We start from the raw sequence: 23,103 nt of genomic DNA, 5'->3' as shown, positions 1-23,103 counted from the left end.
GTTTTGAGTTACGTTATGGATGCGTTCGTTAGTCGTTGACAGTTAATTATCGGTGAAAAATTCAACTGTAGAACACAGAGAGTGAGGGACGGACTGAGATAGACGTTTGCGATGCCTGAACGGTCGAACGAAGCGCGGAAAGTTAGGTACCCGTTTCACCTTTTTCATGTCCCACACGGTGTCCAGTTTCCCCCATTAATTCCAGAGAGTTTGGACAGCGATATATCCATAAATTCGTCGCGGAAAGCATGGATAGAAATGGACAGAGTGTCTGTTTAAATTTCTACTCGTTATACTTGGACTGCGAAAGTTGCGCGTATCAGGTCACCGTTTGGACCCCTTATTTTTGACCGTTTAATTATGCACGCAACAGAGCTTCGAAACTTGACACGAAATTCTAGTGCACCATTATACCCCGCCATCGCTTTCCGTTGGTTCAGCGATATAGCCCGGCTTGTGAAATGCTGGTAAATTTTCAACGTAACAGACATTCGCACGTGCCGGTATACATATTACACCCACTAACGCCAAAGATACCGGACTCGGCTCACCCCAGTGTGTTGGAGGATAATATTCACCAGCCATAATTCACTTATGCAAATAGCCCTGAAACGTAACGCGCCTGCAGGGTGGAGGCGTGGTGGTCGATCCATCTACGGTCCGCAATCCTCAACGTAGTTATATGCGTGCGGACTACCGTCACCTTCCTATGTCTCACTCCTGGATCTTTAGCCCTTGTTCAACAGTCAAGTTGGTAATATGTTAGCTTTCAAGCTCTTAGATCGACGTTGAGATACGTCTTGATCGTAAGGGTTTAGGTGCCGTTCGTCTGGTCAAAAAGTGACAATTTATGAATGCGATAAGTGAGCTTCGTCGTGCTCGATATTGAATCGTGAAAACGATTTCGAATGATCATGCGATTTCAAGCGCTTAAACGCGTTTTGGAGTTTCCTTAAAAACCCGCTAAGCAAGCCTCCTTTCTCCCTTATCTTTAAGAGCTAATGTGAAATACCTTGTATACTTGGCTTCAAAAATTTATAGATTGTTCAACTTTAGAAACCCTCCATCTGAGATTGAAAAACTGAAACAGTTCTTCCCGTTTCGCGTGTCTACGCTTTTTCAGACCTCCTCTATGCAATGGAGTTTAACTTCTATCTTGAAACTACCGCGTCAGCAGAATGAAATTATTCTTCAATTTTCGTACCAGATATGTAACAGAAACTTTTTTTGCGACTACTTAGAAATGATAGCTTTGTTCTTTATTGAATGCCAAGAACAATTACCATGGATAACCACTTTAATCATGAAGATTATAAAACATTCATTTATATCCATCTATTCGAGAGGGAAGTTCAATCTTTGTTGCAATCAGTCGTATAAGATATGAGCCAATTCATGTTTCACCGAAAACATGAGCCATGATACATAATGCCGTCACCCACGATTTATCAGATAACAATGCATTATCATGTGACAAAGATAAGAGGCGTGGACTGAAACAGCGGTGACGAGCTGCGCTCGTTTAAACGGATCGCGAGTTACACAAAGTGCTTGAATCTTTAGTCCGCAACCTCGGATACTGCAGTGAATCTTTGCCAAAAGAAGGTTAATGGAGAGGAAGAATCCGGTAAGAAAGTTTAAGCGCTACTTGATCAGTGACACCCTGCAGTTGGTATTATGATTTATCAACGGTACGAGCTTCTTGTAATTGAAATTAGATACCTAGGAACTGCTTACATAAAATCCTCCACGGGCTTCCAAAGAACCTCGCCGGTACTCGATCAGTGACAAACAAGCGGTCGCTAATGCGATATTCTATTAGTGAAATGTGATTTTCACGATACGCAAGAATATACATAGTATTCCTTATTCATACCATCTACGAACCAATCAAATTCGTTTCGCATTTGGAGTATTCACCCTGGATGACTTTGAATATTCAAGCCTGTTACCGAAATATACCAACACAGTGTACTAACCCCGAAAACTTTTCGCAGGAAATGGATCCCGTACGCTATCCAGACCTCCAAGAAATGTTCCAGAACGCAGGAGTCTGTCCGATATGCTTCATGGAAATGGGCCAAATGCCAACGTACCAGTGCGAGAACGGTCACACGATGTGCCACCGGTGTAAGCCGTACTATTACGCATGTTCTATGTGTAACGCACCGTTGAATTTCTTCCCGGCACCGGAAACGGATCCTGCGCAAACGCCGCCGCCGATCCACTTCATGCCACACATGATGCCGAGGGACTTCGTATCTACCGAGCCCAGCGCGCCTTACGAGGACTTTCTTCATCACGAAAGAGGATCCTGGGGTCCACCGTCTCCCGAACCGGAACAACACCTTGGGTACTGCAAGTACTCGAACTTCGGATGCTGGATCAGGGTTCCCGAGTACCTGAGAGAGCTTCACGAGACGAGATGCCATTTCAGGCCATTCCTCGAAGAGGAACAGCTTCCCACTGATTTGCATCCGGGCGATGATCTCGAGCCCTGTGCTCACGCGGTGGTTGGATGCAACGTGATGATGCCACCTTGGAGGAAGCCGGTACACGAGCCACTCTGCATATTCAAAGAAAGTTTCGAAGCCTTCAATGCGGGGGAATCAGGACTGGAACCAGAACCAGAAGCTGAAGGCGATGAGGACCCGGATGAACTGGTGGAGTGCAAGCTGAAGATTTACGGATGCCGAGTGAGGATGCAACGACGTCGCAAAGAAATTCACGAAGGAAAATGTAACTACAATAAATACTACAATGAAGAGGACTTCCGGGAACGAGAAGTGGAACCAGAAGAGATACCAGAAGAAGAACCAGAAGAGGATCCTGATGAGCTGATTGAGTGCAAGCTAAAAATTTATGGATGTCGTGTTAGGATGCCGCGCCATCGGAAGGAAAGTCATGAAGCGAAGTGTAACTACAACAAATACTATAGGGAGGAGGATTTTTAATACTTTGAAAATTAACTCTTTCCCAAAACTGCTGTAAGAAAATTAGATATTCATGGGAAGAGATACATATGCGTTCTATCTTTGAAACGGAGAATTAGTTTCGCCTGCATTTAGAGACTGACTAACTACCACAGACTCTCGAAATTCTGTGCAATTGAAGTTATCGTATACGAAATGGCTATGACGAGTGTAGATAGCAATTTTGAATAGCTAAGATAGAGTAACAAAAAGCCTGTACGCCCGAAAAATATCAAAAATATAAATGCGAGTAATTTTTACAGAGTGTCTGAGATTTGACTACCGGAAAACTGTAAACAACAAATAACGTTGAACGCGAATTCTTCAATTTCGTTAGACTCTACATATAACGCGGGTCTCACAGCGTGATACAAAACAATTACTGGATAGAAGATGCACTGTGTGTGCATGTATATGGGTACGAATGGTTCGAGAATTGTTACCGACGTAGTTGCTAAAGGCAGTACAACAGCGGTAGACAATGGCCGAGAATCGTTCTCGACTCCGGTCATTACGGAAGTTATCTCATTTTCCGTATATAGTACCTGCGGAGACGTTAATCAATATCTAGCAAATAATAGCCTTCTGGGCTAACAACGAAGTGTGCAATTTTTATTTACCATTTCCGCATATCGATTTATTCGGAAAGCTCGTTGCCAAAGCGAGAAATAACTGAGAACAAAAACGAGGAGCTTTCAAGCAAGCGCCAAACGAACCCTAGCTCGAACCGTTGATACTCGATTATAAATTTTCTGACGTTCTCGTAACGCGTAACGTCTAAGTATATATTGTATACAAGCGTTAGGCGTTCCTAATCTCAAGAGGCACGCCGTAACAAGAAGACGTACAAAGGGGATGAAGCTACTTGAGATATCGATCGTCATAGATCCTCAACTAGTAACCCACATATATGCCTCTCTCAAGTAATGGCAGCGCTTAAGGCTACCAACGACCCACAAAATACACCAAGTCCCTTGCGCCATATCGCCCATACCCGAAAGCTCTCCTGGCCGTATCGTTCCGAGTCTTTCAGCCAGCTGCGTCTTCTCGTAAATAAGCAAATAATTTTCCATTGGAGGTAGCGGGTTTAGTCCAACGTTCACTTGGTTATTATTGATCGATTTGGCATCCGCTTCATAAATCATCAACTACCGACGACAAGGACAAGTTCTGATTCTCTACAGCGTAGTGCTCATTAGTTTCTGCTGTATTTGTCTCCAAACAAGATTCAGCGAAGTTCTCTCACGTTCCTCACCATCAATCGTCCATTGACGCGACAATGAAACTGACGCGTACCACCATCATCATCACCATCATCGTCGTCATTTTATTGGCAAGGCGAACTTTACAAGCTTCAGCAATGCTCCTCGTTTAGAAGCCCGCTTGGCGCGGAGATTCCCGGGCACCATTAGTCTCCAGGTGGTGGCTATCCCAGCCACCCCTGTGATCATGCTTAAGATGATCCCCCAACGAACAAGGGTAGATCTAAATATACCTCCACACGCGTACTCGCAAGCGCAACTCTAAGGCCAGGCCAGTTCTCAACGTGAATTCGGCAAGTGGCAACTCTATGTATGTACTTTGCGCGTCAGGTCATCGAACTGAGTTTCAACATTTCTTGCCTGCTCATTCGAACGTCATGATCAATATAAATCGCTCTTCCCAATCTGGAAAACACTCGGTCATGTTGTCTGATTTGCGGTTCGCATTTCTCCAGGTATACTCGTAACTTAAATGAACACCGACAAAACTGGACGTTAAAAAATCGAGTACATCTGGAAAGCTACGTCATCAGTTTTGACGGTATGAGAGTAAATTGCAGAGTTGTTGAATTGAACGTTGAGACCCGAGCCTGAAGAAGATCTCGGGAAAGGCGCTTGAGAACGGCACCGTTTTTTCTGACAAGGCGAGGAGGAATCGCCGCTTTCCGGATAGTAACATCATCAATTATCGTCCATCTTTTATATATTGAACGAATCTATATACCTGCCTATGTATTTCTAATTTCGAGTAAGCGATAGACGGATGATATGGGTTCAGGTTCAGGTGTGTGGGGGCACCTACACGTAAAGTTTTACTTTGTAGGGGATCCTCCTCGAGAGTAAATAATTGACTTGTGTAGGTATATTGCGATTTACGGGGTGCCGGTGGTGCTCAGCGTGCAGGTTGGATGGGTAAAAAGATGAGGAGGTGAAATAAAACGATCATATTTCACCGACTAACGGCTCTTTTCCAACTCATCGTCAGCCTCGCTCGCCTTCTCCCTCCTATTCTCGCAGGATATTATCGTCTGACACGGGAACGCGAAACAATATCTTTTGCGAATTGATTCTCTTCCGCGTCCTTTGACTCCCCTGCACGATGATCAGTGCGTGCGCCGCAAAAGAGTCGCGTAAAAATCGCGTTGACTGTCGTTGGTGAAATTAAAATATCGACTTTGCTCACGTTCGAGGAAAAATAATCATTTCGAAATCTATTTTTCTGTCATCCGCACGAAGACATTCCCTGATTGCCTATTGAATCCCTTTACGGCCGAGAGGACTGTCAGCCCAACTCCCCACCATCTGTGTTCTTTTTTTTCTCAACTCCAAAAATAAAAAATCCAAAGGGAATCGTAACGGACGTCAGACTGGATTTGAAAAAATATCGATAAAATGAGAGCAAAAATAAAAAAGAACGAAAACACTGGTTTAGAGTAAACGAAGAAACCTTGATGGAAATTTTAACCAACGGGCTCAGAATCAATTCATAGACAGTGGTAAAGAAAGATCGAAGGCTCGCTGTGCATCACGCAACGTTCTAAACAAGGGAAAAAAGATTTGAGAGGTCCCTCCGAGAGTGTGCATCTTTCCCGATGAGCTGAATAAATATCAAACGAATTTAACGGCGAAAAACTAAGGTCGTAGAGACGGTGCTCAGTCCCGCATCAAGATGGTCAGAACTTTCGAGACCCACGCCAATTCCGACGGGGTCCATCTGATGGACAAAAGGGAATAGGGGCTGCTTTGCATGGTAAAGACATCCGAATCTCGCCCTCCGTGTTCCCACTGTCTTAAAGGGGAAATCTCTAGGGAATTCCTCCCAGCTTGCAGTGACCAAAAGTCATCCAGGTGCCACAACTCGTTTCAAGTCTAGTCCATCCATTCTGTTACCGAAATCGAGAGTGAGATTCGATTCGGTATTTCCGACTCTTTTTATCTCCTACCGCGAAATTTCGACTACCGTAGCAGTTGCCGAGGATGATTAAGCCGTCCAATCGAAAAGAAACCGTCTGAAATCTTGAAATATACTTTGCAATCGTTAAAAATCTTTTCAACGACAATGTTAGATAATTTCTATCGAACGAGTAAAGTCATTTCAAGTATTCCTAAACACTGTAATATGTGTCTCCAAAACGGAGCCAAAAGAAAATAAATAATGAATTCCATGAAGGAACCGTTGAACTGAATTTATGGTTAAAGATGGCGATTGACGTGTCCAAGCGATAAGAATACATGGAATTAATAACAATGTTCATCTTCGTCCATAAAACGGTTTCTCCCCCGTCTCAAACAATAAGCAACGATGCATAAAAGCAATTAACGCGAAGTCTCCTTGGTAGTCCACTTTGGCTAGATTAATCTCCACCCCTTTCTGCACCCACCGCATCATCCCCTTCCCCCACCCCTTACCCAGAAAATTAATAACTTTATCGGTGAGGTGTGAAACGTCCCGGTGCCGCCCTCCTCTTCGCTCTCTTCGCATCCAACGCCAGTCGCGGGGCGCTTGTCGTTGGAATATGAACACGAGGGGGCCACCGCCTCTAAATTACACCCCTGGGGGGCTTTTCCGACGAGTATACCGAGCTACAGCTTCCCTGAACCGGTCTCTGAGAGCTGGCTAACTTTAATTAAGACACAGGTGCCAGGCCGGATTCAAGTACGTTGAGGAAAAAAGAATTTTTAAATAAAAAATTGCCCCACAATGATCCAGGTGACGACTGACGACGTTCTCTACGCCTTGTCAACCTCCGCGGGTAGGTGAAAAAATTAAAAAACTTTTTCCCTGGATAACATATGGAGAAGTCTGCTATTTTTAAGCAAGTTAGCCAATGTTCAAACTGCATAATTATGCTTGCGATTAGTTTTTGTTGATTTAGTTCAATTTTTTTTTTTTTTCCTCGCTTCAAAAGTTTTACAGAATTGATGTAAAATTTTGTAGAAACCTCAGAGAAAGTAAACGACAGGAGTGTCATTCATGATTATCTTAAATTCTTGTCAATTGTATCGAAACATCCGAAGGATCGAAAGGGGATAACTTGTTCCAAATTTACACAAATTTTACTTTGATTTAAAAAAATTTCATGAACTTTCCACGATTCAGTGAAATTCAAGCAATAAAATTACTGCTCTTGCACCAAGAACGTGTGAAATATAACGCGTAGGGTGCTTGAAATTTTAAACAGTACGAAGGTAAGATAAATTTTCGTTACTTTTCCTTTTGTGCAAATCATTCAAGGGGAAATATAAAGTCGCTGAACATATTCTGGAACATTGCGTATCGTTTCTTCTTCAAATTCCTCTATAAAAATCGAGTTATGACGAGCTCGCGCTGCGTCGAGTCCAAAGAATCGAAGGCACATAAGTGAGCGCATATAATGGCGGTGAGAAAAGCCGCAGGGTTATCCGCTTTGGGCAGGACGGTGATGCATGTATTCATGCGGTAAGCCCAGTTGGATTTTGAATGGACGTGGTGAATTCACGGGTGTGCAGAGGCACCGGTTTTCGGTCTTACCGGATCACCGAAGGCTGAGGCAAGGTGACAACGCAACTCTTGCGTCCGAGTGCGTCGCACTTATCGTTAAATAAGCGGACCCTGCTACCTTGTGTAGTTTATTCCACGAGCAGAGAAGCGGAGGACATGCAAGACGAGCTATCGGTCATCGATCACTCGTCGAGCTCACGGGAAACCTCCTCTTCGATCGCGAATTTGATAACGAAGGTTGCGTTCGTGACGCACGGTTGAATTTCCAAGAGATAATAGAAAAACTTTTATTCTATTCTTTTTTATTCCCTAAGCAGAGACAAATTTCATTTGTTATAGTAGATAGAAAATGCTGGTGAAACAGGTTTTGTTACAATAACGATTTAAATATCGTAGGAATTTGTAAAAAAAAATTTTTTACAAGTAACTATGTGTGATTACAGCTGTCAGTACTACTTTTTTCAAATAAACAAAATACTCCAGCATCAATTTATTCTTGGATCGATGCATCAAATTATTACAATAGTTACAAGAAAATATAATACGAATAGTAAGGCACAGGGACTGGAAATTTTTTTTTTCCGTCGAGTCCTTCAATGATAAAATAATGACGATTGATGCAACTGGTCAACTTCAAAGTCGATTCTTACTGTTCAAGAGAGGAAAAAGGAATCAAATCATTTTGCTGAAATTAGCCCCTATTTTTACTTCGTAAGTTGCGAGGTCTTTTTTGATATTAAATAACCTCGAAAAGAATATAAATTTTTAATCTGATTCGTTAAGATACTTTTTCGAAATCAACTTATCTCTTTCTCAAAGTTAACTTGAATTTAGATGAATCAGAGCTCAAGTTTAGAAGCAAATTTCAAACCTCGGTGAATCAATATGACTGAACTTTGGAAAAATGAGAACAAATGCCGATTTAAACGGCGATCTATTTATCATTTTTAAATGAAAATCATCAGTTTATATAAACGATCAATGAATTCCAAAAGTTCTGTGTCCAAATACAGTTTTCAGAAAATAATTCCAACGTGATAATGGAACTGAATTAAGTTTACTTTTCAAGATTGCCTGACGAAAATGATTTCACAATTTTCAGGATAATAATTACCCCGTATTTCTCACAGTTCATGAACCGTTTCCAAAAGATCTGAAGTAAGGACCTCGAGGATATTGGAGCATCTAAACATAAAAAATGTGTGATCTAAAGTCGACACATCGGGAATAAGGCGAAGCAACAAAACTAAAAGGGAAAATGTGATAGAAAAAAATTGAGTTAGGTCTCAATCGCGGGTTACGCACTTAGAGCACGCGAGCTTGACGCACCCTCTGCGAATATCCTTAGACACACGCAGGTATAACAGGTGGCACGTCTATGAGAACCAGTGTAACCGTAGTATAAGATACCGAAGGCAGCAGATTACGAATTTTCTCACATAAATATATCGTTCATAACGGAGATGATATCTCGCACCCTGCATGGACTTACCGTTATCTTACCGGGATTCAAAAAGAACCCGTAATTCACTCAAAATTTGTCACAGGGTCAAAGACCCTGTGAAAGAGGTTCGTGGGTGAAGGATCGATAGTATTTCGCTTAATTTATTACGGAATAATCGGGGATTTAGGATTCATCAAAATAGGCTATCAAGAATTTCCTAAGAATTTGAGAAAAAAAAATTGTATAATAGAATTAGAGCCTAATCGTAAATTTTTCATTCCATATCATTTTTAAATGGCGACGGAGCTACAACATTCATTTCTAATCATTTCACGATGGCTTATTTTGTTGAGGAGACTGCTTTCTGTAATTTCACTAACATACTTTTTTTTATCGCGTTGATACCGGTGGATATTCAATTCGTTATGATCGCATTGGTACTCATTTTTATTGAAAAGATCAATATTAAATTGCCTGATGACAAAAAAAAATAAAAATCTACTCAAGTGAATTCGTGAAAAATAGTTTACCCGAAAGAATGAGCCATCGTGGAGTGAAATCGAACAAATCTTTCAGCTCCGTTGCCGTTTTGAAGTGATTCGAAATGAAACATCGATATCCAAGCTCATGTTTAGAATTACAATAGATGTGTTTCTTTAATTTTGAAGAAAATCATCGTAGCTTACGAACGTATCTATCAATTTAATGAACTGATAATGCTTGAGCATCTCGTAATCAAATTGAGCGGCAAGGTATTAAATTTCGACTCACGAACCTCTTTGAAGTAAAGCTGAACTGGTTTTAAGTTTTTGAATTTTCTATATCACCAGCTTCTGTTAAACAATGTAAGGTTGGATTGTAAGTTATAAGTGTCGTGATTTCTGCACTGAATTTGATTTTTCCATAGAAGCTATAAGAATCAAGTTAATCTAATTAAAAAAGGATTTATACTCGAGAGATTTGAAATTTTTTTATCATAATCTCTACGGATATTTTTTCCTTTACTTTTGTTTATGTGTATTCTTTTTTTAAATTATTTACCAAATATATTTGTACATAATACTTACATAAGGTCTACGTTTTTGACGGAAAAAGAAAAGAGTGTATTTCAGTATTTGGGACAAAAATAAAAAGAAACTAGTGCAAACTTTTTCAAAATCATATAAATTGGTATAAAAATTCACAGAGTGAGCGAGGTTAATGAATCGAGAAAAACAACCGAGGCAATTTGCGATGCAAATATAATAATTTAACTCACACCCCTGATTCCGAAGGAGTCGGAAACACGTTGTGTGTTTCTCGTGAGAAATTAAAACCTCAAAAGGTACTGGAAGACTATGGAAATCGCGGGACCCCCTCTTATTTCCTGCTATCACAAACCAGATTTAAATTTATTTCAAAGCTTTAACGCTCAGCTCACGTATCCAGCTCTTGCAACTGCTGCTGCTAGAAAGTCTGACACGATTAATCGAAACCATGAAAAAAGGGAAAGAGTAAAAGGGGAATTGAAGGAGAAAAGGACGGGGGTGAAAATTGTAAAGCAGAAAGAAGTAGAAGATAGAAGGAAAACAAGCCACTAATTTACCAATTTAATTGCGTCAAGGGTTGATTGCAAATATAAAACATCAACCTCGCGGTCACGTCTGATTCTTAAGAGACCGTTGCAAGGCTAATTCTGCTATGCCAGTGTGATTGTTCAAATGAATCAGAAAACCCTGCTACAGTTTTAATAAATTTAAAAAAATTTACTTTCTTTGTCTGAATCAAGAATTTATTTTCCCTGAAGTTTGTTGACCAAACAAGTGTTATAAGTTTTACAATGAGATAGTCACGCGTTGCGTATTTATCAAATTGTTAAATCTGTAAGGCCTGAAAATCAGCCGAGTTATAAAAAAATGCTTACTTTTAAATCACTCGAATTAAAATTGTCGTAAAATCTCATAGAGTCGTTCGATTTCACTTTACATTGGCTCACTTTATTCAGAATACTATTTCTTACAAAGTGAATGAAAGAGATTTACTTTTTTTCTGTAGTCAAGTCCATATTTCCATTTGTTCACCATGGTCAGTATATTGGTTCAATGTTGTAAAAATCAGTATATAACAATGCGAACACGATGGAAAAAATTTTTTCAGCAAATTTGTAAAAAATAGTATTCTGATTAAAATTAGCCGTGGTAGAGAAGATTTAACCGGATCTACTAATTTTTTTTACCAATCTGAGGTGATTTCACACAATGCTATACCTAGGCTTTTGTTCTTAATTCCAATACTTCCTAATATTGTATTTTTAAAGATGCGTGGCTAGTGAATATAATAATTCGATAATAAATGATCAATGTACGACTTTCTAGTAATAAAATAAATAAAAAGCATTAATTTTTGGTGAACCAATTTTCTCAAAAATGACATCAACTGTCATCAGAATTTACCATTCAAATTTCGAAATAAATCAATCACACAAGAGTGCTTGATTCGTATAGCAGAAAAATTGATTTGCTCGCAACCGATCTTGCTGCAAGATTCCAGAATTTTCCGAAAAATATTTCCATTAAAACTGAAATTTAAAAAATTCACAGTGTGTAAAATATGGTGTATCCGTCAAGATTTGTCCCATGATTTTGCTCGTGAGGATAAGATCGATATTTCTCATCAATTTTTTTCACCGAGGTAAATCGGCCGGCCGGGACAAACAGAGAATCAAATCATCCCCCGCAGCAGATTCTGTTGCGAACCCCGCGTCAACGCGTCGTCAAATTAAGAGCCTTTGTGCAAAGAGACAAGGCTGCCCGAGCATTGAACGAGATGAGGAATTTGGGGTGAGAAGAGGGACGTCATCGAGTGTTGTCGTCATGCACACGAGCCGATACAGGTTGGCATCTCTGATCTCTCTGAGCGGCGAGAAGAAACGATCAAGCATTTTTCTGCCAAACAGACTAAATAAACGACGCCCGAACTAACAATGCGATGATTTACGCGCCTCCCAATATCGCACCGTTGCTTCGGCTCGTTTGACAACGCAAACAATGCCCAATCCTCCCCATGCCATCCATACATATACGGTAAACTGCAAACGGGGCAGAATTTTGGCGAACGTAGAAATGCGGCCATTCAGCGATTTCTTCGGGGGTGTGTGCAATTAGCAATTATTTTATAGGCGACAAAAATCGGGTTATCGATGTACGGCAAACTTGTAAATGAAATTGGAAAACCGGGTTATTTACACCGGAATATACTTGAAACGCCTGCTTTTCTAATTTCTTTTCCATTTATTATCTTGTCCTTTTCTCCCTACCGCGCGGTATAAAGCGCGGAATTTCCTGTTTGCAACGAACGTTCGAGGAAAAATAAATCATCTATGACGATAAGAACTTCCGGTGTATATATATATAATTTCGGGTTGTTGGCAGAAAACTTTACGCCGTGTTTGAAGTCTGTAATATCTTGAGACGAGATAAACTCGGAAATTGAAGGATATTTCAAGAAATATTTTGTAAATTATCTTTACACTGGTACGCGTCTGAATATTTCTTCTTTACTCAAACAGGTTCTATTATACCTCTTGAAATTTTTGGTTTCGGCGTCGAAAAATTACATTTGAAAACTAATACAAAAACCCGTGAATAGTTGACGAATGTCCAAAAGATTGCCGAAAATACAAAATAAAAATCCAATTAACTTTAGAATTAGTTTCATCAGTTTTTGGTCATACAATTTGCATGAATTAATTTTAATATCAAACAAGCCTGGTATTTTTACCACAAAATTTCCTCCCAATTGTCGGATTTCAGGTGCCCTAAAACTAGAATTACCGAAATTAAGACTAAACTATTTCTACCAAATCCAGTCAAAATGACTGGTGTTTAAAAACTACGTATACATTTGTTATAACGTATTGTTATAACAATAGTACATTTTTATGGGATATTAAAACAAGCATTTAAATCTGACTGGTGTCAGTGTGAAGTAAATTCTCAATAATCCCAAAAATCCGATGTTTCTATTTTAATATTTTCTATTTCATGGGCTTATTCGAAACCCGTGAATTCTGCTGAAATCAACAGTCGCAAACACCGACGATATTAAAACAATAGGAGTGAAATCCGTGGCTATCCCAGCATTAGGTGTGGAGTGCATGCAATGTGCACGCGGCGTAACCACAGTGCGCGATTGATATGATCCATGCTTATGGGATGGGATGGGTCTACGATGGGAAAGCTATGGCGTTTGTCCGTTGTCCGCATATGAGCAGCTGTTGGGTCCTTCCGTCATTGGACTGTATATATATACGTACGTACGCACATATGGAGATTAAACAATCAATGGGCATTTGTTCGAAACGATGGAGCGCGTCATTTGGATTCACTTTGCCCAACATATCCCATTCAAACCTATCGTTTCTGCAGCTACGCATCTTCTCCTATCCCCCAAACCCATACATAACGGTACAGAGTGGAGTTTGCAATAGATAGAAAACAGGCACACGAAGGGAAAGAAAGTGCGGTAACTGTGATTTGAATTTGTGAAAAAAAAAATATTGCCCGACGAGGGTTTCGGGGCATTAATATGGAACTCACGAAATGACAATTGGTCACCGGTTAAGCGGCTCACACCGTGATACAGAGTGCAGGCTGGCTCTTCGAACCCCTGTGCCTGTACGGAGTGAGGCCTTTAATTACAAGGAATATAAATAACGCGAAACACCCTGCATTACAAGCGCGGGGTTGTTACCACCGCATTTTGCCAATAAAGGAGGATAATTGATGTCCACGCGTTATGCGTAGGCTACACGTGTACAGGAAAACAATTCATCTGTTTTCGACAGTTTGTGCACCAAAACGAGTTGCACTAATCACACACGCTTGTTTCACTATTAACAAAAACTTGAAACAGTGTAATTTTTACTGTGTTATTATACTCTGATGAAAAATCCTACGAATTAAATGTGACGATGAAAGAATAATCGCAACTTGTTCAAGTCTGGCAGATTGATGACGAGATCGAAGAATTATTAAAGTATAGAGGAATAATTTACCGTGCTATTAGGCGTGCAAAGTGGAACGCTTTCAGTTCCAGTCATACACAGTGCAACGATCAGCTTTGAAGCTTTCGTTTGATTCCGGAGCGAGTATTATCGCGCAATGTATGAAGAGCGAGCGTATCCATCGTGTTCTTATATTCTCTTTGAGCAAGATACATGGAGAGTAAAAAGAAGAGAACACAGATACCTAGATGGAAAAAATTAACGCGTGGTATAATCGACCAGGACCAATTAAAACCTGGGTGTTTTGCGCAGTATTCAGCACAGAACCCGCCCACTCAGATACCGCAGCAGCTGTCAGCAACGCTGCGGAGCACTTTGGATCCATTACACACAACGAGCAATTCTTGCAACGTTCCTAAGTGTGCATGCAAGTACGTTCAAGAATGATACGATTCCTTGCAACGGTACCCCAGACTTTGAAACGTACGTAACGCAAAAGCTCCCATCAACGGTAAAAATAAAACTCTTCCAGAGGACGGATATAACGACGCATGACACGAGAGGTAAAATGCAACGGCCCTTTTTCCATTTCTCAAGGACTTGTGCAGCGTTCGGAGGTATCCGGACTCGGTACATTACGAATTGAACCTTGAATTTCGTTAATAAGAACTTTGAAGGACGAGAAGTTTTTGAATTGTCTAACAGGATCAGGGTTCCGTAGTTCAAGAACTGTCCGTCTCTTGAAACGTCTTGCAAACGAACTTCGTTCACAACTTTCTCAGAGGTAAACCAATTTTTATGGTACAACGAAATTCTAGGTGTCATTCGAAAATTGTCGCTACAAACGATACATCACAAGTACCTATTCCTACATTTAGAGATCAGCTGATTCATTTCCACAAGTGTCTTTCGAGGTAAGGCTTGTGGTTTAAGATTCTAAAGAACTCAAGTCCTCTACATTTAAGAATGGTACTACCTGTCCATGTTGTGGTTTATTCTACCATCTAGATAGATGAATGTTAAAGTGATCTGTGTCGCGAAAGATGGAAACGGATCTAGGATTAATTCCCGTCTTCTTTGATTTTTAGTTCAATTTTCACGGTTTCAAGGTTTCGCGTATACGAAAACAATGTGATTTACAAGTAACGAATGTCGATGAATGTTCAAGGATGATTAGAGATGTCAATACACATCGAATAATTGTCTGTATTTACTTTCCTCAACTTTTCTTATCAGCAAATATATCCATGAAGGAACCAACAGTTCTGTGAATCTAACCTAAGAGAATAAACCATCGCTGAGTCTCGACGATTTGAGAGTGCATTCCCTGAACGCTTACTCCAATAACATCGAAAATCTTCTTCTAGAATCTGTTCATCCGCTCGATCAAGTGAAGCAAATTAGTGAGCTGTCCAACTTTAATGACGAAAACGGTTAAAGTGTGAATCCTGCCCGACTAGGCGACGTGTGCTTATGATAAAAGTGAGAACCAACGACAGCTCCAGATGGGTCTTTTGCCAAGGTGTGCAAGGAAAACGAACAACGAGCCACAAACAAAGCTCTACCACACTCGCTTCTCCCCATCCTCTCTTCTAGTCGTACCGCTCAGCTTCACCCCGGTGGGATTTGACGTAGAGACACTTCTGAAAAGTGGCTGTCCCTGCCACCGTCACCTCTCCCCCGTATGATTTACAGGTACGGGGGAGGAACGGGGAGGAAATGGAAGACGGCGAAAACCACCAAGGAAGAAGAGGGCGGCCCACACGATCCCGGAAAAACCGCAAATGCTGCACACTCACTCCTTCCCCGTGTGAACCTCTCTGAAGCCAGACGATCCCATGAATTTGACGATTTTCAAGGAAAATCGACACTGACATTCTCAACGTTAGAAATTCCATATCAACATATAAAACTGCTGGAGGATGCTGCACACGATAATGGAAAGAACAAGCATGATTTACATATCTATGGTGTGATACCTATGGTGAAGAGGTTGAATGATTCGAATTACCAATTCGTCAAAAGTTTGAGTATAGATATAGTCGAACATCAGAATAGTTACCATTTTTGAAAGTTTCTTGTACGGTAAGTCGTCTCAATGGTTCGATCATTTTTGCCCTGATTACAATTGGAATCAACTAAAACGTCAATCAAGTTCAGAATTTTTACTCGTAACAATGTGCTTGTTTCGACCAACTTTCGGCAGTACTTCAAGTTCCTTTGTTCTTAGAGGAACGCATGTTTCCCAGGGCATCAGTGAATATCTTTCTTTCGCTTTTCAACTTTGTCTCACTCGCAGCAACGTGTTTTTCATCCGCTAATTTGTTCTGCCTAGAACACGCCGCAGCATCGGACCACGTAAAGGGTAATGTAGGGTAGGTATATGTATATAAAAACGTTAAGGGTGCTTTCGCGTTTTTCTGTAGCGTCGGTCGGAGTGAAACATGCGTGTACACGACCCCCTGGGCACCGACCGTCTGATCGTTCGAATCACGTTTGCACAACGCCGAAGGAAAACTCGTAGGGTGAAAAGACAAACGCTCAACGTCATGGAGGACCACATGCTGTTCTAAGAATGTCGATACGCACACTTTTCAATAGCTAAATTATCAGTTCGGAGATCATACGCGAAACGATTGTGTGTAAATGAAGAAAAGTATGCTCGGTATTTCATGAAACCAGCGATTCAAATGCGCCATTCTTTTGTATAAAACGACCCCATTACATCCATCGTACGAAAATAAACGCGATTCAAACTTATGTTCATCTCGACACACGGAGATTCATTCTTTCTTACACTGTTACTGTATTTTCTTCTAAATGTTGTGAAAATTTAATGCTTGTGCAACAACAAATTGACGTTAAAGCCTTGTTTAGCTAAAAAAGTAGAGTAAACCTCGGAAACTGATTTTGCGTTGCAATTACCAAAAACGGATCGACGATAGCGCAAAATGGTTACGCGTACCTCGTTTTTCGTAATACCAACAATATTCGAACAGTTTTTTTTAAAGATGCTTGTTTTACCGAACTTTTCTAATCACTATAACGAATGAAGTTTTTCTCAGTGTATTAAACAAGGACGTTGATATAAGAATATTTGATATAAGATAAAGCGGGACAAAGATCGTTGAGGGTGAGCTTTGAAAAGTGTAGCCAGGTAGCTGTTATGGGAAATTCAGATGGAGTTGAAAAAGGTCTTACCCGAGCTTTACTACGTATCGTATGCTGCAAGCTGCACGTACTCGAAACCCACACTTAGTCCAGCACCGCCCAAGTTTGTGACACAAGGGTATACTCGTGGTAGTGTAAGTAATAGGTTGGTGGTTGGGGTGCGTATACATATCGCAGCGACTCTGTCAACGTTATTATACCGGCGATTCCCTGGGGAATGGTGACACACACGAGCGGTAACAAGCCCGAATAGATCACAGAAGTGGTTTCGTAAAATATGAATAAAGTCCGCTCGCTGCGAGAAGGGCGCTGCACTTTCCCTTCCTTGTCTACTGAAAGAAAAATACCGCACGTGCGATATTTCTCTGCAGAAACTCGTGCGAAAAGAGAATTAAAAATACATTGAAAGTAGAATTTAAGAGAGTTTGTTTAGAGAAGCGAAAAATGTATTTATACAAAAATTCGGTAACATATCTATTATTTTTCTTTTTCTTCGAAGAACAAGTCAAAAATTTCATCGCCACCTTCATCGTTACATCTACTTTTGACACGGTAATATATCTCTTTGTAGGGAAGAAAAAAAAAAAAAATTCATTTAGCCAGACTTTTTAAGCAATTTTCTCGACGAATAAACGACACGTATGTCAGGTAAACGATTTTCACATCCAAGCGAACTGTTTTCACTTATTTATTCGCTTTCTTGGTCTTCGGAATTTCGTTCGAACCAAGCACCGATCTTCGGGGATTTGCAAATAACGGGTTGAAATCGGATCTCACGTTCGCCGAGGATGCCGCAGAGAACTGTGCGTAGTTTTGAGAGAGGGTTGTGTAATTTTGAGGTGAAGGCATTTCGGAACAATCGCGTATACGAAAACAATGGATTTACAAGGAGAGAATGTTGATGAAAGTCTCTCCAGTCTATACGTATATAGTATATGTATAAAGGTATACATTCAATCCTTTGTAGATTGAATGTAATTCCCGGTAACAGGTTGTGCAGGACGGGAGATAATAATTCGCGCGGGTAAACCGCCGCGGAAAGACACGAGCAGCAGCTACTGCAAGGGAAGCTTGAGACGAGACCGAAACTAATGGAAGTCGACTCGCTTATTGCGCATAATACGAGTCGTCGCTTTTACGTCGGATAAAAGCAGCGAGATATTATATACATTATACATGCCATAATAACGACGCAAGTTTAAGCGGTTGAAAAGTTGAGGAACGAAAATGTTTTTACGATTTTATTTGTTCACCCGATTTTGATTCATCGGACACGAAAGTAATTACGATCAATATTGGGGATATAACGAGAAGTTGGACATTTATTTCGTGGTTTTCTTTCTTTTCCAAATATCTGCAATTTGAAAGAATTTTTTTCTACAAATAGGTAAAATTGAATAAAATTTTGTCAAATTCGATAATCTATCAAGGAAAATATTTTGTTGGTAGACCAAGTGAGCTGAAAATATTGTTTTACTGCGGTTTTTCTGATTATCAATAACACTTGGTGAAATTCGGATCCTATATTAGATTTTTCTTATTGAAAATTTTATTACAAAATAAAAAAGTAAAATAAGTTATGCCAAGTCTTAAATTTTATATCAGTAATAGTTTCTACCTCGAGTATGTAACACTGTGAAAAATAGTCATAAACTTGAATAAAGTAACCGCTTATCAATCCCAGAAAACAAAGTTCCAAAAATCTTGAAAACATCAGCAGACGTGTGATTGATACGTGAATGGAATTGAAATCGACGGATAAACGAAAGCTCTATCCTGATTATTCCGATTGTTAAAAAGTTGGTGATTGGACGCGACGCGTTTAGGATAATTTCCAACTATCGTGTAGTTGCGTCGTGAATTGTAGGCGTTAAATTTTGCAAACAAATTCGCGGTTCACCTCAAAATACACGTTATACGTATAATATTTGAATTGGTACGTACACGAAATCGCAGCTGCAATCGACAACTATCCAATAAAATACTGGCATCGCGAACAAAGCCGCGCAGCGTAGTCACTGCAACAAAGTGCCAATGAACGACTGAAACGAGCCGCAGCGGAGACTCGTTCGTTGTCGAGGCGAGATGAATTTGGGGTGTGAATTGAAAAACGATAGTTGTCTGCCGATTGGCACCGCGCGAAAAGCAGCTGCGCCCTATTGGGGTTCTTTCGTTCTTCCGGGACCGAAACCTGAGTCAGGTGGATGAAACTCGTTTATGGTTCGGCAATCGAGGTAATTGCATTCCCGTAGAAAATTACCGTCATCCACCCGAAAAGAAGCTGTCCGAAAGGAAAAAATTATGTAGAATCGGCAGTTTTTTTTACATGTAGTGAATAGAAAAACGTGGCCGTGGAAATTGAAAGTTGAAATTCTCCGACTTCTCAAAATCGTTCCCGTATTATTTTACACTGATAATTGAGTATCAGTAACAAAATGCATTGGAAAAGTAACTAATAGATACAACGATTCAATAAAAACATCGAGTTAAAAATGGCCAAACCATTACCTAGATTCTTACGTAATTTTGTGCAATATTTTTTCAACTACAATTGAGATTCCTTGACATTTCTGAGTATTACAGAACTACAGATCAATACCCGGGCTGTAGAAGAAAGTACACTCAGAGAAATTTTTAGTTCCGGTTACCGCTCAGTCCTCAACTATTTTCATTTTTTACCACAATCAAAAAATATAGTTCTAGGTAGAAAATGAAGATTAGGTTTCTAGCTGTTACCAGAAAGTCTAGTATCTGTTACTATTCTTTCTCATTAAGATCACTGTTACTATATTTTCTCGTAAGTGTTGCGAAAATTTAACGCTTGTGCAACAATAAATTGACGTCAAAGCCTTATTTAACTAAAAAGTAGAGTAAGCCTCAGAAACTGATTTTGCTTTGCAATTACCAAAAAAGGATCGACAATGGCGCAAAATAGTTTTTTTAACGATACCTGTTTTACTGAATTTTTCTAGATGTTAAAACGTGCGATAGTCCGTTGAATTAATTCACTATTCCCGAGGTATTTAAAGACAATTAACCTTAATATACATGATGTAATACTTTTGGATTGGCAAAAATTCTCTTCAACGTTACATGCGACGAACTCTATTGTCGCAGTGCCGAGGCCTAACTTTGCGTAATACGAGCAGAGGGCTGACCAGCCAATTAGGTTTTGTAGGGTCCTCGACAGGGTTCGTTCCAACGGTTCAACTTGACTCAACAAGCAACGATCCAATCCGCAATTGGATGCAGGAGTCTGCAAATGCCTTTTATGTACATACTCATATACTCATGCAATGTGCAACTCCTTCTCTAACCGAAGTGGCCCCCCACTCATTGTCAGAGCTTCCGATAAATCCATTCGGTTCAGAAGTCGAACCCAAAGTAAGTACTCGATTAATTTTCGAATCATTTTCACCCCCGAGAAGCGCAGAGTATTGATTAATTAGAAAGAAACTGAAATTTTTTCACCAAACTCTTGAAACCTTTGCCAGAATAATATTCCACGAGGTACGAAAACAATTATGATCGCACATTGATTCACACTCGTTGAGAACCGTGCCAATCTACACTCGATAAAAAAAAAAAAAAAAAGTCTGGCGTTTCGTAAATCCCGCGCAAATTCAACGCTCAATCGATAAGCGAGCTTTTCCGCTTTGCATTACCGACAGAGCTCGAGCTTTCGCAGATAAGGAAGTTTCCGAGCTTGAGAAGTCGATAAGGCTGAAGATTAACTCGTCAACGACCGGCTGGCGATGAATAGAGGAATGAGGAAAACGCGGAGGGTAAGAAAGAGGCAAATGGAAAATAAATTCTCGTGCGTGACGTCACGCGTTTAGCGGCTCCTGAAACGGGAGCTTGTTTGCCAGCGGTGATAAGCAGGGTGTAAATAATTTTCTCAAAATTCAATCGGACCCAGAACAAGTAGCGGCGTTTAAAAAAGAGTTACGTCGGCACATCTGCGTTTGTACAAACTTATAGGCAGGCAGGTAGAACGCAGCGGCAGCTGCAGACGAAGCGGTCTGATCAATATTTTCCCGAATCAATTCAGCTTCGTGTTTGTACGTAACACGCCTTGCCGTGAGGTTATCGTTGAATTACCTACCTTGCACAGCCACCCGCTTTAACCCCCTCGGCATAATTCCTTGCCATTCAATAATCTCACACTCGTGGAAGAGGCACGCGCATAGACGAGCGAAGCAACTGCCACTCTCGGGTTGTCTCGACTGTTTCTCACCCCGTTTAATTCCACCGGCGTTGGATAATTTCCAGGGACTGTCTCGTTGATTGGATTCCGATTCTGAGAATGTTTAATGCCGTCAGCTGGGAAGGAAGGATCGGTATCGAGAAGAATCGAACAAATCAGAAATGTGCAATTTATAATTTATAGTTTAGTCGGATCGTTTTTTAACTGAACACGTTTGAAACATTATGAAAGGACAGTAAATCTTTATACGAATCGGCTATATGTACGGTATTATAAACTCCAAATTATCACATGCGATCTCATGTAATGCACTGAGAAATATTTCGTTACTAGAAAAATTCAGTAAAACAGGTATCGTTAAAAAAAACTGTTTGATTATCGTTGGAATTACGAAAAACGTGGTACGCGTAACCATTTTCCGCTATCGTCGACCCTTTTTTGGTTATTGCAACGCAAAATCAGTTTCCGAGGTTTACTCTACTTTTTTAGTTAAATGAGGCTTTAACGTCAATTTATTCTTGCACAAGCATTAAATTTTCGCAACAGTTGCAAGAAAATATAGTAACAGTGATCGTAATGAGAAAGAATAGTAACGGATACCAGACTTTCTGGTAACAGCTAGAAAACTAATTTTAATTTTTTACCTGGAACTATATTTTTCGATCGTGGTAAAAAATGAAAATAGTTAAGGATTGAGCGATAACTGGAACTAAAAATTTCTCTCAGTCTGGTATTTGTCTCTCAGAAATTACACATGAGTTATTTTACAGACCGTTGACCAAAAAATGTGAAATTCATTGATACAGACTTTCAAATCTTTTTCGAAATCAACGCAATTATTTCAGACCAAAAGAAGCTGAAGAGAATCGTAGACTAGGTATAATGTAAATTATTTACTCTCGATGGAGAATTGAAAGGAATTAATCCGGCTTCTTATTTATTTGAATGGAACTGAGAAGAACTAGACCGGCATGAAAAGGAATGCTTTGCTCTCTAAAAACAAATGAAATGAATAAAGCCACATTTAATACGGACTGCCTTTTGGTTAAGACAAATTGTGAATACTTGATATTAATTCAAAATAAATTCTTCACTCTATGGTGAGAATTGCGAATTTGGAAAGCGATTCGTCGTTCTTAAAAAATAACAGTTTTCCAAATAATTCATCCCACTTCGAAATCAACGCCCATCCTCGGAAAAAAAATGTAAAATAGTTAATTCCGTGGTATTAACAGAGATTTTCCTCTTGAGATTCTACGATGAAATATTATTGCTGCTCAGAGAAAGAATTACTTCATCTCGTTGAAATATAAGGTAAGAAATCGATGCTACCGGAATGAATTTCTCTTTGAAACTAATTGGATAATATTGCTCTCGCTTTCATAGAATGATTTTCTGTCTCTTTGAAAAGAATTGAAGTGAATCGATTAAGCTTCAAAATCAATTATTTTCGCTTCAGGCAGAATTCAAATGACAGTATTCCTTGAAGTTAGAGGCTGGTGAGATCAAATTCAATAACTTTCAATAATTTAATTACGAGGTAGTCGAACATGCAGAATTCATCCAATTTTTAAAAATTCAA

General features: G+C 39.9%; 2 protein-coding genes across 2 annotated transcripts in view; one reads left to right on the top strand and one right to left on the bottom strand.

Annotated features, from left to right (window-relative positions):
- The window catches only part of hwt (heavyweight), a 128,174-nt gene that overhangs the window by 86,335 nt on the left and 18,736 nt on the right, over positions 1–23,103 (bottom strand). The window lies entirely within an intron of this gene.
- On the top strand, positions 1,513–3,237 carry LOC124211720 (uncharacterized). The gene is made up of 2 exons (XM_046611074.2): positions 1,513–1,627; positions 1,998–3,237. The coding sequence occupies exons 1-2, from the start codon at positions 1,610–1,612 to the stop codon at positions 2,952–2,954; spliced, it is 975 nt and encodes a 324-aa protein (XP_046467030.1). The 5' UTR covers positions 1,513–1,609; the 3' UTR covers positions 2,955–3,237.

Source organism: Neodiprion pinetum, chromosome 2 (genome assembly GCF_021155775.2).
Source record: "Neodiprion pinetum isolate iyNeoPine1 chromosome 2, iyNeoPine1.2, whole genome shotgun sequence".
In the NCBI taxonomy this organism is placed as follows: Eukaryota; Metazoa; Arthropoda; class Insecta; order Hymenoptera; family Diprionidae; genus Neodiprion; species Neodiprion pinetum.
The sequence above is the reverse complement of the archived record's forward strand: the minus strand, read 5'-3'. Positions and strand labels throughout refer to the sequence as shown.